The 16,751-nt window shown below is 34.6% G+C and overlaps 1 protein-coding gene across 4 annotated transcripts in view; it reads left to right on the top strand.

Moving 5' to 3' along the window:
• CSNK1G3 (casein kinase 1 gamma 3) overlaps positions 1 to 16,751 on the top strand; it is a 70,236-nt gene that overhangs the window by 28,483 nt on the left and 25,002 nt on the right. For all 4 annotated transcript variants that reach the window (XM_063181206.1, XM_063181205.1, XM_063181202.1 and 1 more), the window contains 3 exons: positions 1,117 to 1,186; positions 12,939 to 13,087; positions 14,328 to 14,562. In XM_063181206.1, the coding sequence (XP_063037276.1) occupies positions 1,117 to 1,186; positions 12,939 to 13,087; positions 14,328 to 14,562 (454 nt within the window). The remainder of the gene's footprint in view (positions 1 to 1,116; positions 1,187 to 12,938; positions 13,088 to 14,327; positions 14,563 to 16,751) is intronic.

Below are 16,751 nucleotides of genomic sequence, written 5' to 3'. Positions count from 1 at the left end.
GCCATATTGAGAGTTACTTACTGTGTGCTGCAGTTGCAATAGTTACGGAATTATTTCCAAATTATCACTGATGTGTTCGAAGATCACAGAATCAATTAGGCTGGAATAGACCTCAGAGAGCCTTCAGTATGACCTCTGACTGAAGACCAGCATGTCAGAATGTCACTCAGTGCCATGGCCAGTCTTTTCTTGAACATTAAACGCCTCCAGGGATGGTGACTCTACCACCTCCCTGGCCCGTCCATCCAATGTCTAAGCACCCTTTCTGTGAAGAAATTCCTCCTAATGTTCAACCTAAACGTCCCCTGGTGGAGCTTAATATTAAGGTCATGTTACATATCATAAGAAACGAGGCATATCTTCTAAAAGATGCTCTAGGAAATTAGTTCAAGAATCTTGTGCTAAAGAACCTTTTCTTTGCAAAGGGAGATAATCAGAAAGTTTGCGTTTCCATTTAGGCTGCATGTGTATTCTTCTGCTTAATCTCATGTCACTTCATTTAGTTCTATGAGACCCTGATGCACGGGCATGTTGAACTATAATGAGATTTTATTAATTTGCAAATATTAGTTTGCATATATATACAGACTTATTCTGGGGCTTTTTTTTTTTTTGCTAGTTTTGGATTCATAGTTTGTAATGGTGATACTTGATTTCTGCTAAGCTGTTACTATTTGGTGGAAGGATTTAGTATTTTTTATTAAGATCCTAGGAGAAGCTCCTTGTAAAGATACATCTCTCAAGTAATAGATATTTGGAGTTTTTTTTTTCAATCTGTTAAGCTGCATATTAATGCCACTTTCTGAGAAACGTAGGACATACTATCCACATGTTTTGAAGAAATGTACTATTTTTTAGATATTCCATCATGTGTCTGTTGCTTGATTTGCATGTTGGACTCTGGCCCTGTGGAGCAATACAATATGTAAATATCCATATATGCACTACTCTAACCTGAAGGAGGTTTAGTTTTCTTTGTTTCTTAATTGCCAGTCATTTCAGAAGAAACATTCAAACTTTTTGTGTGGCTTGGAAGTAGTAGGGCTAGTTTGGCTGGTAGGTTAGTGTATTAGTTTTTGGGCTTTGTTTTAAATGTTGTTTTTGTTTTTAAATCAGGAGCCAATGAAGTCGAGAGCACCACAGCTACATTTGGAATACAGATTCTACAAGCAGCTAGGATCTGGAGGTAAAAAGCAGTATAATGCATTTTACTGTGATGAATCCAGGATCAATTTTTGGCTGAAGTTTTCTGGGTTTAGAGGAATAAATCTATTTAATAAAGTGTTCCTTACTACTTAAAGCAAAAAAAAAGCCCAAGGAGTTAGTGAATTAAATAATAGTGAACAATAATAATTATAAATTCCATTATTCTAACTTTTTTCCTACTCAATAAAGTGTATCTATGAAGTCCTGACTTTTATTTAAATCCTACATATCACAGCATTTGTCTGCATACAAGTATACCTTAAACTAAGACTATTCCCAGTACAACTCTTTGAAAAAATACTGTAGATCTCCAAACTGCTGATCTACTAATTATGTATTTTGAATTAAAGTTGATGTGATAGCTTAAATAGCTTCAAATTCAGTTTTACTTTACTTCACTTCTACTGATACAGTATATAATGCTGCTGACTAGTTTTAAACCTCTTAAATACCTCTAGGAGAAGTTTAAGTGCAGTTTAATATTTAAATTTCTCATTTCACTCCCGTTGGTGCTTTTATACCCAGAAGTACTCTTATGGTGGTGGCCTGAATGATCCAATTATCACCTTTTGTTTTTATAGGTGAGCGATACCTAAAACTTCTCACACAATTTTGTGCTTTTCACAAAAATGCATATAATCAGTTAGGAAGATGTGAAGTTTCTTACCCTAGTAAAGTGAGTACAGATTCTCTAAATCTGCTATAATTTAGGAAAAAGAAGTCTTTTGATATAATTTCCTTGAAATTATTCCTAGAGTAGGTAACGTAATTAACTATTTTCCCCATTTTTCTACTAATGTAGAATTTTATTTTATGAGTGGACTACTAACAGTGGTTTTCTACATGTTTCTTCAGGGGATTTTACATATTTATACATGTTTCTACATGTATGTTCAGGGGCTTTTTAGAAAAGGCAGCCTGGAATTTGTGACAGTGATTTTGATTGTGCTTAAGCTAGAATAAAATCCTACTTGGTATGAAAAGTCTCTGAAAAGAAATACACAATGAACATGCCCATACCACTCTGATTTTGTTACCTTGAATGTGTGTATGTTATGATGAATTTTAATACTTTTTAATTCCTATTTTCACCTTTTTCCGTAAAATTTGGGATCATATGGCAGCTCATTGCTGCTCTGACTGGATTGGGTTTCTCAGGTAGCTTTTGAAATTTCGTGCTACTCTTTTAAAGACTACATCTGGTGAAACCAGATGTTCAGTTAATATAGACCCTTTTTTTTGCTGATGTACTATGATTGCTTTGCAACCAGAAATTTTTAGAGATTACTTTTGGCAAAACACAACTTTTCTTGTCAATTTCTCTTCCTAGATGGAAAATAAAGTTGTAGATAGGTAATCAAAATCTTGAGTATCTATGGTTGCTGTTTGGAGAAAGTCATCACAGTATGGGTGTTTTTTTGTAAGTAGTTATAAATTGTCAGCATACCGTACACTAACATTGTGAAATAGCTGATGAGTAGAAAGCTGAGATCTTAAGTGTTTAGCTAATGGGGCATGACAACCCACAAGTTAGGTACATTAACTGTCTGTGAATATAGAGGTGTAACTATCTGAAATTGCGAAGGAGCTGTGTAGTGGAGGTAAGAATAAAGGTGTAATTTCTAGTTCAGACTGCACAAGTTAGGCAGTGCTTCTCAGACGTAGGAACCCTTACAGGAGAATTTATTGGGAAAGTGTATTAGTGAGTGTAACTATGTTTACTTTTTTATTTAGTGAATAAGACTGGGAACTGTGTTTAGTGTAAAAACATAGTGAGGTTAACCTGCTTTACTTCAGATACCATTCAATTTTCTTAACCCTATTTGCTGGTTGCAACAAATTTTATCTTTTTCTCTGATGTCTTGTTGAAGTACTGAAAGGGAAAGTCACCTCTCTGATTCTTTGCATGAAGATGAGGTTACCTTTAGGGTGGAAATGTGAAGATAGAGCTGGTGACTTACTGAGCATCATCAATATTTATGAACAACTTTGTTACAGACTCCTTTGTTTTTGCAGTAACCTGCTTTTCTTCAAAGGTGAAAGCCTCTCCCAGCAGAGAACCTTGAAAACTCCTTTGTGAGCTTTTCTCAGGCTCTCCACTTGAGGCCTGTTTTAAGTGGTTTTGTGACAAAGGCTTATTATGAAGAAAGCAATTTTCTTTTTCCTATCTACATAGAAGTTAAACAAAGATTGCTGATTCCTTATCTTCTGGCAGCAGTCACTTTTTCTATATTTTTAGGAGTTGGGCCCTCAAGCAGAGGAAGTTATACGGCCTGTGATTTTCAGAAAAAACTTTGTAGTGTTATGTAGTTTCAGTTCTTACGTAATCTGTGACAACTGGTTTTAGTTTGCTGATTTTTTGTGACATGCATATTTACTGTGAAACATAGATTTAAGTAATTTTATCTCATGAACAGTTGACAACATAGTTTTAGGAAGTTGATCCACTAAGTGATAAATTCAGAAAGCAAGTATGTAAACCTCCTATGTAAAACAGGAGATAGTGAGTGGAAAAAAAACTTTCACCAGGTCTATCCATTTGCATAGTATTGCTTTGTGGGCAGTGGTCGTTCTTTGATCAGAGAGAGAATGGGTTGAAAGAAGTGGTCTTCAGTATGCAAGTTACAGAAGAGGCTGTCATAGGAGATATAAAAATTGCTGCCATTGCTGGAAGAAATTTGTAATATAGCAATTGTGAAGAGGGAAGTTTTCTCTGATACACAGTTATGCACCATACTGGAAGTTAGAAATGTCTCAAGCTTTCCATCTTTTAAGCTTCTAAAAATCCACATTTGTAGGTTTTCTTACAATGAAGTAATCTTTTCCTTTGCTGTTTATTTGCACAAACTTTTGGCCGATAGCTTTATAACTGTGTGGACTGTGTAGTTTGCATTTAATTGTAGTGAATTTTGCTTCCCCTTGTTCTCTTCATGTTTACATGTATACTTATGTATTAATAGCAAGTGATTGCTAAACTATGGTTTCAGAAGCAATCAGTGAAAAGGGAGTTGTACTCCCAGTCTTGTAAGCAGAGCCAATATTTTCTATAAAAACCCTATGGTCTTCACGAATAAGAACTACAGATTCCACAGTTTATGCTACAAATTGACTTAGTGTGAAATAACTAATTGGCATAGTGTGAAATAACCTGAAGCTTAAAGGATTAAATTCTTTTAGGCCCTGTGAAATCCTCCTTGATTTGGAGGTGGCAGGAGGAGGAGGGAGTGGCATTAACATGTGAATGAATACTTCTAGAAGAAAATTAGGTTATTTTCTGGCAATATCATCCTGAAAGCAAGTAAAGAAAATGTTATTGTGATTACAGATTATTTTACCTTCAAATCCTTTTTAGTGGAGCATCCTTGTACTTCCTATAATCTTGTAGGCATCCTCGATGAAAAGAGGATTTTGAAATGGTATGTTTTCTATATATTTCCTTATCTGCAGCCAGTATTTGTCTACAAAGTCTATTTATTTATTTTTATAATATCCCTTTTTCTTGCTTTTCTAATAACCTTGTAGCTTGGGATTTTTTAAAGTATATATTTGTATTAATCTATCTCCTAAGTCATGTTGTTTTGTGTCTTGAATGCCATGAAAATGGAAGACATTCTTAACTTAAACAAGGATCAGAGGGTTCTTTTGTAGTTCTGCTCGCTGAGAGAACAAGAAGAAAATAGGCATGAAATATGATAGATGTGCAGCTTTTATACACAAGACTTTAGAACTGAGAGTATTAATTCTCTGTGTTTAATAAAAAGTGGTTTTGTCTTGCATGAGTAAGAATTAACATTTCAAAACTGTATTCCTTTGGAGAGGATCTGCTCACATAGAAGGCCTAAATGTAAATTTGCTCTTAAATATGCACTTTGAAATGCATGTGAATGTGCAGTATCACGTAGGCGTTTGTCAGGAAAAAAAAGTGAAGAATCTTTCTTAAAGAGGAAATACTTTCAGTGCTTTTGGGCTTTTAAAAATGTTTTTAGTTTTTTAGGGAAATGGACCTCAAACTTATTAAAAACAACTTTGAAAATTACTTAAAAGATGTGGCTTATTTTAGTCTCATCGTTACTTAGCTTTCATTTAAGTTTTATGTACTAATAGAGCTTTTAATGAAAATGGCTTTCTTTTTTCTATGATAATTTTGTAGTTTAGTAACTATGAGGGTGTTTTCCTTAGGGAGTTTGAGATCATTAGGCAGTATGAAGAATTTTCTAGTCAATTGAATGGGGAACATATGGATGGAATTTAGAATTTGTGCTTCTAATAAATTTTGTTTTATGTGTATTTTCTTAATGTGCAGATATAAGATATAAGAAAAGTATACTGTCATACTCCAAATAAAATGATTGCTGAATTCTTACCTGAAATTGCATTAAAGCTTTTGGAATTAATAGAAAACAGTTTTGTATTTTTTTATTGATTTTTGAATTAATCTTCTATGCTATCAGGCTTTCTTTGCATGATTAGAAGATAAAGTGTAGGTGTATTTCGTGCACCAGGCTGCAGTATAACTGACAGGTATATAACTGAACTGTTCAGTATAACTGAACTGAAAGGTTCAGTTTCCTTTTGCAGAAAGGAGTCTGTAAACGAAAGAAGTTATGTGTTGCATGTTGAAGAGCATAAAAACGATTCAGCTTGCATTGTCTGATTTTTTCTAACCCCTCTTAATAAATGGGTGATTATCATAATGACTGGGCGCTTTTGCAAGTGACTGAGAACTTGTACTTACTTACCTGACAATGGAGCAAAAGAATGGCAAGCAGCTTCTGCTGCCTAAAGTGAATTAGTATAACTCGTGTTTGTAATGCTGCTGTTAGAGCACGCTTAGAACAGTTCTTGTTTATAGTGTAGTACACTGTAGTACAGTGAGGAGTATCTATTATTAGATTTTTTTTTTTTCATGTGAGGTAATTTTTGAGGTCACAGGTCTCAAAACAGGTCACAGATCTGTTCAGCAGTGGATTAACCTACTGGTAAAACTGCCGTATTAATATTTCAGACAAAGCAGATGCTCAGTATTGTAAATAAGGTTTAATTTTTCTTAACTTTTGGACATCTGTTCTTCTAGCTGAAATCTAGTTAACTCATCCACTTGAAAAACTGGAAGCCATTCACTTTTCTTACAGGGTCACTACTATTGGCTAGTCAGTGCATAGGCTATATTTGTCTACAGTGGGAAAAGGTGTTGTATTTAAGAAGGTCATTGCCGTTATGAAATGAGTGCTAAGTATTGCATTCTGTACCTGAACCATTGTGATTTGGTACTAACATTCATGTGACGTGGTCTGTATTGGTATCTAAAAATACGGTTTTTGGTTTTGAGATCACGCGGAGCTGCCTTTGACACAGTGGAGTCACAGTACTTGGACAGCTGTAATTACACAGTTACTGTTGGATTAGTGATTCAGGAGGATTTCAGTGTGGGCATAATGTGGTTTTCGGAGATACAGAAACATTCCCATACAGTAAGTGGAGTCTGCTCACCGTTTTGTAGTCAAGCTCAGGAGAATATTTATTGTAGCATTTAGAGCATGTCTGGATTCACCACATTTTTGTTTGGGAATGTAGCAGAGTGAGTTTGAAATACTTTGAATTTCTGATTTTGAGAGGGGGCAGAGTACCCTAAGGCAAGAACACTTCTTTGTTATGAGGCGCCTTATACATAGTTTAGACACTTCTGTTTATGGTTTTCTTTTTCGTGTTGGAAATATGGTTGATGGGCTGAAGGCCAAGAATGACGTTCAGTTCTCAGTGTCTTTAGTGGTTTTTCCTCTAGGTAAAGACAAAAATATTTAAGGTGAGAAAGTGTGTTTCTTCATTTAATTACAGTTCAGGCCAGCTTTAGCTGGTGTGTGAGATCTGAGTGTTCAGGGACAGCTATTAATTATTTTCATATAGCTATATTCAGGGTATGGAATCTCTGAAGCAGATTTTTCTCGCGAAAGACAAGCTATCTTTTGCATTTAAGATAGCTACAGGCGCCTTTGCTGTCACTGCGAAGGCAGTAGGATCTCAGATTGCTAGTGATACCATGTCTACTTCATCCCCTTGGCCGTAGCCACCTTGCCTTCCACTTTAGCCTGTGGGAGAAAAAAGAACCCAGCATGATTTCATTGTGGTGCATCAGCGTCTGTGTTTTGCTATAACTCTTCCCAAGACAAAAATTTCAGTATAATAATTTCTTAATTTCCTTCTCAGTTGGTAGACTGTAATGTACTTTACTAGATTGATATTCTATCATACCATGAGGAAGTGTCTCAATAGCAAGTCTCCTTGAGTGTGGTGCTAGAAACAAAGCACTACAGCTAGATTATTGTGTCAGGTGATTATTTTTGTTCATAGATCTTCTAGAAACAATTTAAAATGACTTATCTCATTCTGTGTTATTCAAAATATTTTGGGTTTGATGTTTTGCTGCTATTATAGGAAAAACATTATGGAAGTTACAAAGGTTTGAAGTGAGTTTACGGGAAAACACGAGTGTGATGTGCAGCTGTATTTAATTGGATGTTCCTACTACTTAGTTAAAGCAGTAATAATTTACCGGAACTTCAGATTTTAGAGTATTAATTTCTAAAACAAGGGTGTTTATGTTTCTAATGATCAATGACAACGTATATTGAAGACAAAATCTCTATAAACTACAGAGTTAGCAAGTAGGCAAGTTCAGGGTAGTCCTAGTTTACATATCTAAATAAAATTTTATTACAGATATGTTAGAATTATTGCACTTCATATCCTTTCTATACATCTTGCTAGCCCACATTCAGTATGAATGCAAAGTGAGTTTTATTAGTAACTTCACATGAATATTGCTTTGAACTATGCTTCCAGGTAGGTAGCTGAGAATGTGGTCATAGACTGATGGCTGTTTCTTTAATTTAATTTTTAGTCATGCTGTCCTGCTTTATTACTTCTCTTGGAATTTGATTGGCATTATTATGCTGGGGAATCAACAATAAGCAGTTAGTTGAAGTGGTTGGTAATCATGATAAAGTTAAAAAAACTAAACATGCAAGTTATCCTTAAAAACAAAGCTCTAGGCTTAATTTAGGAATATAGAATTAGAGCACTTAAACTGAATTAAATATTGAATCTCTTTACTGAAGAGGAATCGTAGGCACTGTTAATCTGTGTACTGATGACTGCTGCAGTTGTATCATGAGCTGTTTGGGGAAAACTCTGACTCAGTTTTGAGTTTTTGCTGCTGATCTGCTTCCTTTGATAGGAAAGTTGAGCTCCTCAGTTATAAATGTGAATATGATAATATTTATGTTTATATGAATAAACATAAATGGTAATGCCTAATTTATTTTTTAAGTGTAGTCCAACAAAATTATAAATATGTTGCTTGCAGTTTTTCTTGTTTCATGCCAATCCTTTTCTAGGATTTAGCCTAATAACATGTACAGGATTTTCTGAATTTAAAGTAATTTTTTCCCCTGGAATAAGTGCAAGAGATCTGATAAGAATCAGATGGCAGCTGCATAATAGAGTTACATGATAATGTTTCTGAGAAACAGTAGTTACTGGCCATAAGCCTGGCTGTATGCAAAAATGTGTATTGATTTTGTACTGTGACATCACACAGATTTCAGAGATTGGGCTTTGAGAGGCATACAATAGTTGTAATTGTGAAAGGAAGCTTGATAAGACAGTTCAGTGAACAAAGCGAATGTTAGATAAATGGATATTTGATTTAATCATGGTTACAATAAAGTACATCTCTAATTCTGTTTCAGTAATATAAATAACTAAAGAAGATTTTTCCTTTTGAAATGGATCTAATTATTTTATTACTATTTCTTCTTTTTGCAAACAAATTCTTATATTTGTAAGTAAGAGATGTAGTCTAAGTGTTGTGGTGATATAGTGTCTCATTCTGTGTTTAGAGTTTTATAATTCGTGGCTGATCATGATTTCAGTGGCATTCAGGTGCTATGTTTCCAAAGACTGTGTGACCTTCTGTGTGTGCTGCTTTGGCTCAAGTCAGAACACACTGCTGTGAGTTTAATAATCGCTTCCTTTGAGAGGATTCAAACCAGATTCCATAGAATAACTAGGGAATATTTGTGTTTGTGGAGTTTGTTAATTTGTATCCTTGACAAGAGTACTAGTATGAATGTCCTGTGAAAGACAACTGTTACTGTAAATCTTCCAACTAGTTTAAGGTATTTTTGGCTTATGTCCAATGAATTGCCACATATGAAAATTAAGACTGCAAATAAAAGGCAGTGTGATATAAGAAGCTGAATACATGATACCATGATCTGCAAGAGCAGTGTTGTGTATTTTATTGACATTTATGTGTCTGATTGAACAGATTCTAAGCAATAGGATATAATGCAGATACCATCAGTCTGCTTCTTGATTCGTTTAGAGAAAGCTCTAAAAGGAAATTGGTATTACAAGAAACTGAAAAACACTGAAAAGCTACTTACTAGCTTAATAGCTTTACAAATTTACATTGTATTGTATAGAGACATTTTGCTAAGATAAAGCTCAAAATTAAGTCAGTCATAGATGAGGTTAAATGCAAGTGGAATTGCCATTGACCTGTGGGTTACATATTCCTTTGGCTGTCTCTGCTGCCTATTTATCAAATTAGTTTTTTTTTTTTTTTCCTGAATGAGGACACACACCTAAAATAATTGAAGCTATGACATAATATCTGTGTCAAAGCAGATAAATGGAAATTTTTTCCTTAAGATACAAATATGTTTGTGCTAATCATGTATATTGCTAGTGATAACTGAACATGCAGTCTCAAGCTTAAGTCAGGTTTCATGATGAAGTTCTTCAAGAAGACAACCAAGATGGATAATGGTCCAAAGCAGAAATAGCTTATTATTTTCTTTGTTTTAAAGAGATTTGGCAGATACAGTTTAATCTACTAGTCATGTTTTCTTTATTCTAATACTTTTTTTGTCCTTTCATCATTGTAGAGGAAGTCAGATATGTCAGCTTTAAAAACTTTCTGGACATCATGCACATGGTGGACTAAAGTATTTGAAAATTAAAGAGTGTAATCCATAAATTCACATAATTGTTTTAGGGGGCTCTCTTTGCACCCCTGCCCTTCCCACCTCACCTTCTCAGTGGGTAGTCAAGTACTTTTTGAATGTCGGGACTTGGTTTTGGAGATCAGAGGTGTACAGCAGTAATGTTTTAGGTGGCTAATGAAAGCTAACTTTTATAGAAGAAATGGAATCCAAGTGATGTTCGAATAGTTAATTTCCAAGTGAAGACTTCTTTGATTTTTTTCAAGAGTAAAATAGGATTGAAATCATACTGGCTTAACATGGATTTACAAATTTATGACAGGGGAGTTACCTAAGTATTGTAGATTACCTTAGTCAATTGAGCCCATTCAAATGAAAGTGTTTCTTACTTGTCAACAAGTATAAATATCTAGGGATAGGGAAATATAACTTGTACCTTAAAAAATGGTTCTATTTTGAGAGTTTTAAACCTAGAAAGGAAAGATGTTTAAGTGTTAAAGTAACTTAGGGGGGAGTCTGTGAATCTACTTTTTTGGCCACGAGAAAGTTTCCTTTTTGATGGATGATGAGGAAGTTATATGTAACTTTCAGTGACATTTATGTGACAATCATTAAATTCTGCTTGTAACTGGGAAGGGATACTACTTTTTAAAAAGGATTTTTAAGAATGGGGAGAAGACCTGTCAAGGTACTAGAAAGGATTGAATGGTAATCAAATTAAATGTTAATCAAGAAACCGAAGACCAGTGGCTTCTTTAAATTCACTGCAAGACAACTGAGATGCGTCTTAAAAGCTCAACGTATTTCCTTCTTTTGTTCTTCAGTGGTTTGAGCTAGAGTAATTCAAAATGGAAATAAAATACCTCCTCTTAATGGGTAATTAGCAGTGGAATATCTTGTCAATAAAATAGGGATTTCTTAAATTTCTAAAAATCAGAGTTTCTTTGTTTTTAGCTTAACCACTATCTCTTAAAGATTTATCTAAGAGAGCTTGCATTATCTGTCTGTAGTGAGAGAAAAAGCCTCATATATATTTTTATTAGTAGCATGTTACTTTCTGACTTCTGGAGGTTTAGAGATGTGGAGAAAGAATGTAAGTAGCAGAGTGACACCTGCTTATTGCTTTTAAGCAAAAGTACTAAGAGTGCTTTGATTAAGAACCAAAGCCCCTAACTTCTACTACTTTGAACTGTTAATATCAAATTATTTTATCAACATGGGTGCTTTTAGACAGGATATGCTCCATATGCACTGCAGAGGTTTTTAAATGTTAAACACAGTTTTGGGACATTTTGGAATTCTCATCTAATCAGAGGATCAAGTGTTTTAGGTATCTTTCTGATAATTCAGGATGATATTTTTAAATTGAAGAACACTGTCTCATACCTTATTCTGATGCAGGATGTAATATGATCAGTACTTCTTCATTAGTAGCAATAAGCGCTCCTGTGAAGTCTTTCTGAAGTGGGTAGGATTATGCATTTTTAGTCTATTAGTATAGAGATGAGTGTGATGATACATATTGAAAACCAAATTGTAGCTCAAGTCTTCTGAAAACTGAACAGCTGGATTTTTAGGGGTTTTTCTTTAAATATTTTGACTTGTAGGAAAAGAGATTAGTGAAAAACCTCTTTAAAATGGTGCTTTGAGTTGATGTTAATTTTGCTAAAACAGTAATTGTTATATAATTTTTTACCCAAAGTTGTAGTCAGTACAATTACAAATTTGTGCCCTTGGTGTATCTATAGTAAGGTATGAAAAATTGAAGGATTTATGTAGAAAACACTTAGAATTAGGGTTACATCCTCTATAGAGGATGAAGTTTAAGTCCGGAGTTTCATTAAGGTGTTCTGATAACAGGTTTGGTACTTCTGTGTAGTGCATTATTGAAAGATTGGACACTGTAGAAAAAGCTCACATGAAAAGAACACATTTTCAGAGTATTAAATATTTGGAATAAATTAAACAGAGGATGTGTACTAAAGAACAAAACCCCAAAGATCTGGAATAACTCACTTCCCTAAGCAAACAAAATTTATTTTGCTGAATGAGGAAGATGTTCTGTGCACGTGAAAAAGTACAACATGCGTAAAAGCAATTGTATCAAGTTATTTTTTGTTAAATAGACACACAGTGCATATCCTACAAAAAGGTGGAAGTAAAATTGGATCATAAGGCTTTAACTATTTATATTTTCAAAATCTGGATTGCCTGTGTTCCTAAGGCAGGTGTTCATTTAAAACTATAAAGTCCAGACTGAATGTATCATTAAACTCATGGGTTCATTAATCTCTTCTTGATTTTTTTTAAATGATTTCTCTAGATAATAAGGTGCTTTTATTCCTAAAGGTTGGAATAGCCTTAATTTAAAAAGTTTAATATATTTTTTTGTACAAGAGCTTATTTAAAGCCTTCATAGCATTTCACAACCGTGTTTCAGTTTACAAGACTAATAGAGAGGTTCTGATTTTAACTTTTTATACAAATCTCGATATCTTTCACAAGTCAAATATGTAATAGTACCCTTTTCATTAAAATTTTTGTGACTATCTTCAATATTCCTGTTGTGTCTTTTACCTGTAGTTTTTATGAGGTTTATTTTTGTTTCTATGTGAAAAATGTATTTTTAAGTTATGATCAACTTGAAATTGGGTAGGAATTATACTGCTATGTACCTTAATCTTAATTAACCCCTTATCATTACTTTGTATTTTCATTTTACAGATGGAATACCTCAGGTTTATTATTTTGGCCCATGTGGCAAATATAATGCTATGGTGCTAGAACTACTTGGACCTAGTCTGGAAGATTTATTTGACTTGTGTGGTAGGACATTTTCTCTTAAAACCGTTCTTATGATAGCCATACAGTTGGTAAGTAGAATAGATGTTAATTTGAGTGTTCACTAGAATAACTATATCAGTCTTCAATGGATTAAATGCTTACTTCACTTAGGAGAGTTGTATTTCAGTTTTAAATTGATTATGGTGGTATTTGAAATTCTTGTCATACAGTTTAAGCAGGAATACTCTTAGATTACTTTCATTTACTTTGTTCCAGTTTTTCAAGTCAGTGAATGTAATTACTTGTGTCTTATGAGTTTTTATCACAATCTAAAATAATGAATTTTGATATACTCGTTCAAAAAAGAAAACCTTAAAGAAATAAAAGTAATTTTAGCCCACACAAGCAGTTGTATTATGAGACTTCTAAATAGCATAAGTATTTCTTTTCCTGGGCATTCTTATAAGAAAGCAAACAAACAAATGAAACATTTCCCAAATTCTTCTAGAAATTGTAGCACAAAATTATTCAATGAAGAATTATTCTGTTTTTTGATGATTCCTTATTTGGTTCTGACTTGAGGGTGGGTGGAAGTGGAAAGAAGGACAATTAAGGCTGTACATATTTACCAGATTTCCACCTCCCTAAACAGTGATATTTTTACCTGTAATGGTTAAAAATAGCTGTTTAAAACATGATTGTAGTTGTATAACAGACTCCAACTACAGATGTACAGACATACAGACACATAGAACTTATTTATAGCCAAGGTCTTTTTGTTAAATGCTCAAGTCCTCACAAGTCCAGAGATCAGCTTTATTTAATACTTCCTGTTCTTTTTCTGAATGTGGAAATTTTGATAGAAAGCAGTCCAGCTAGAATGAACTGGCATAGTGATGAACTTTCAGTGCTTCTCTCAGTTATATCTTTAATATGTAATAGATCAGACTTTGCTGCTTACTGCTTGGTGACATAATTTCTGGTTTTACTTTTCATGTACACAAAACATACTTGTGCCAGCTGTTTTGAGAGACAAAAACATCTGTTGTGTGCAACATTCATGACTAATGTCCAGTGTGAAAGTTTCCAATACAACAGCTGATGTATCTGCTTTGGAAAAGTGTACAATTTTCATTTACTTCAACTGGGAGATACTTCATTAAGACAATATTGCTTTGGTCTTAAGATATTAAGAGGGGTGATATTAGGAGGGGTGATTTCTTCTATGTATAAAGCCAATATAAGATATTTAGTATCTGACACATTTTAATGTGGCAATCTGAAGCTTAAATTTAACTTCCATGTCTATTTTTTTTTCTTTTATTGAAGATTTCTCGTATGGAATATGTCCATTCAAAGAACTTGATATACAGAGATGTAAAACCGGAGAACTTCTTAATAGGACGACCTGGAAACAAAACCCAGCAAATTATTCACATTATAGACTTTGGTTTAGCTAAGGAGTACGTAGATCCAGAAACAAAGAAGCACATACCATATCGAGAACACAAGAGCCTTACAGGAACAGCTAGATACATGAGTATAAATACACATTTAGGAAAAGGTACGTGTGCTTTTGAATTACAGAAACAGCTGTGATTTGTCATAAACCATCTTGCTTTCAAGTAGCAGTTTTTGTCAGTCTGTAGTCATTAAGAACTACAAATTTTGTGTATTGTGCAAAATAGTTTGGCCTTATGGAAATACTGTTTATGGGAATAATCTTTTTTGAATTGCTAATCATCTTGATCATGTCTTGGGCATTGTCCTCTTTGTTAGCTTTCCTTAAAAGAAAGATGTGGTGTATCTTTTTGTAGCATAATACCTTCACATTATAAGTATACCATGGCAGGGTGAAGTGTCCAGGAAATAGGTGTGCTTATTAAATACACAAAAGTCAATAGGTTGCAATAGCATGGATTTTCAATGCTTCCTTGCTTTTTTGATCTCTTTGAAATGCACCATAAAGTAATAAAACAGCTTAGAGATAATGCTGATTTCTTGATTTTTTTAAATTTTTTTTTTTAGTGCTTACACTGTTAATAAGGCATTGCCAGAGTCATTACAGGTTATGCCAGCAAGCTAAAGTAATTACAGGATGTCTATAAATATAAAAGTTGTTTTTATTGAATGAATAAATTCACCTTGAGGAAGGTATGAGTACTCAGGTCTTTGTTTATTACAGCTATAGAGAGGTTTTCTAGTGAAATCAGTTAGTTAGACCCCTTTGAATTTGTGTAAGCCAGTTGTTTATCACTGCATGGTAATCACTAATTAGGTTATGCTTTGAATTGATCATAAAAACATTGCACAATGCTTACAGTTTAACGGTAAGCATAACTGTTAAAACGCAAATGAGAAACCATTCACATTTCTCAGACAGGAATAAGGTGCTTTATCAATAAAGCAGAGCCAGGAATCACTTAGGTTGGAACACACCCTCAAAGTCATCAAGACCAACTGTTAATCCAGCGCTGCCAAATCCACCACTAAAGCATGTCCCTAAGTGCCACATCTACAAGGCTTTTGAGATACCTCTGGAAGTGATGACTCAGTCACTTCCCTGGGCAGCCTGTTCCAATATTTGAGAACCCTTTTGGTGAAGCAAATGTTCCCAATATCCAATTTAAACTTTCCTATGGCAAACATGAGGCTTTTTCCTCTTGTCCTGTTCCTTGGGAGAAGAGGCCAATGTGGCTACACTCTCTTTTCAGGGAGTTGTAGAGAGTGATAAGCTCTCCCCTACACCTCCTTCTCTGAACACCCTCAGCTCCATCAGCTGCTCCTCATAGGATCTGTGCTCCAGACCCTTCACCAGCTTTGTTGCTCTTTAGTGCAACAAAGGGCAGCACCTCAAGTGTAGGGTTTTAGCTTCCAAAATCTAACTTTTGGAACTCAGGTTCTTCAATCAAAGAAGCGTCCACTATATTTTTCAGGCATAAATGGTGATGTCAGTGTAAGGTGACTGTTACACTTTTGACACTGGGCTCTCATCTCCACTAGCAGAATATACTTCTGATTATTACAGCATTTTCAACAGTGGCACAACCCCTTTTAAAATCAAATAAACTTTTTACTCCTCCTTAAATAAATGATTGCCCCCAAACCTTTTAAGAAAAATAAACCAAAATGTAAAACTGATAATTACTTGAAAAGCAAACTGAATTTTGATTACATGTCTGATATTTACACAGGATGTGTTTATTTTTGTCTAATGGTAACTTATTTAATTGTAGAATGGTTTTGGTTGGAAAGGACCTTAAAGATCATCAGTTCTGAGTCTGTTGCCATAGGCTGGAACCCAGGTTTCTCAAAGCCTCATGCAAATTTGCCTTGGACAGTTCCAGAGATGAGACATGCACAGCTTCTCTGTGCAAGGTGTTTCAGTGTCTTGCTACTCTCACACTGAGGAGTTTCTCCTGAATATTTAATCTAAACTTACTGTCTTTCAGTATGAAACTGCTAGTCCTTGTTGTGTCACTTGTAAAAACCTCCTGAATAGCTTTCTTGCAGGCTCCTTTTTGGTACTGGAAGGAGCTGTAATGTCTTCCTGAAGCTTTTTTTTCTCCAGGCTGAACAGCAGCAACTCTCAGACTGCCTTCATGGGAGGGACACTGCCTGAACATATTCATGGACTTGCTTGGTCAGGTCCATGTCCTTGGTATCTTGGGGACCCCAGAGCTGGATGCTGCACTGCAGGTGGGGTCTCACCAGAGCAGATGTGTAGAATCCCCTCCCTCACTCTACTGGCTA

Source organism: Melospiza melodia, chromosome Z (assembly GCF_035770615.1).
Source record: "Melospiza melodia melodia isolate bMelMel2 chromosome Z, bMelMel2.pri, whole genome shotgun sequence".
Classification (NCBI taxonomy): domain Eukaryota; kingdom Metazoa; phylum Chordata; class Aves; order Passeriformes; family Passerellidae; genus Melospiza; species Melospiza melodia.
Note: the sequence above shows the minus strand (reverse complement) of the source record. Positions and strands in the feature narration are given on the sequence as shown.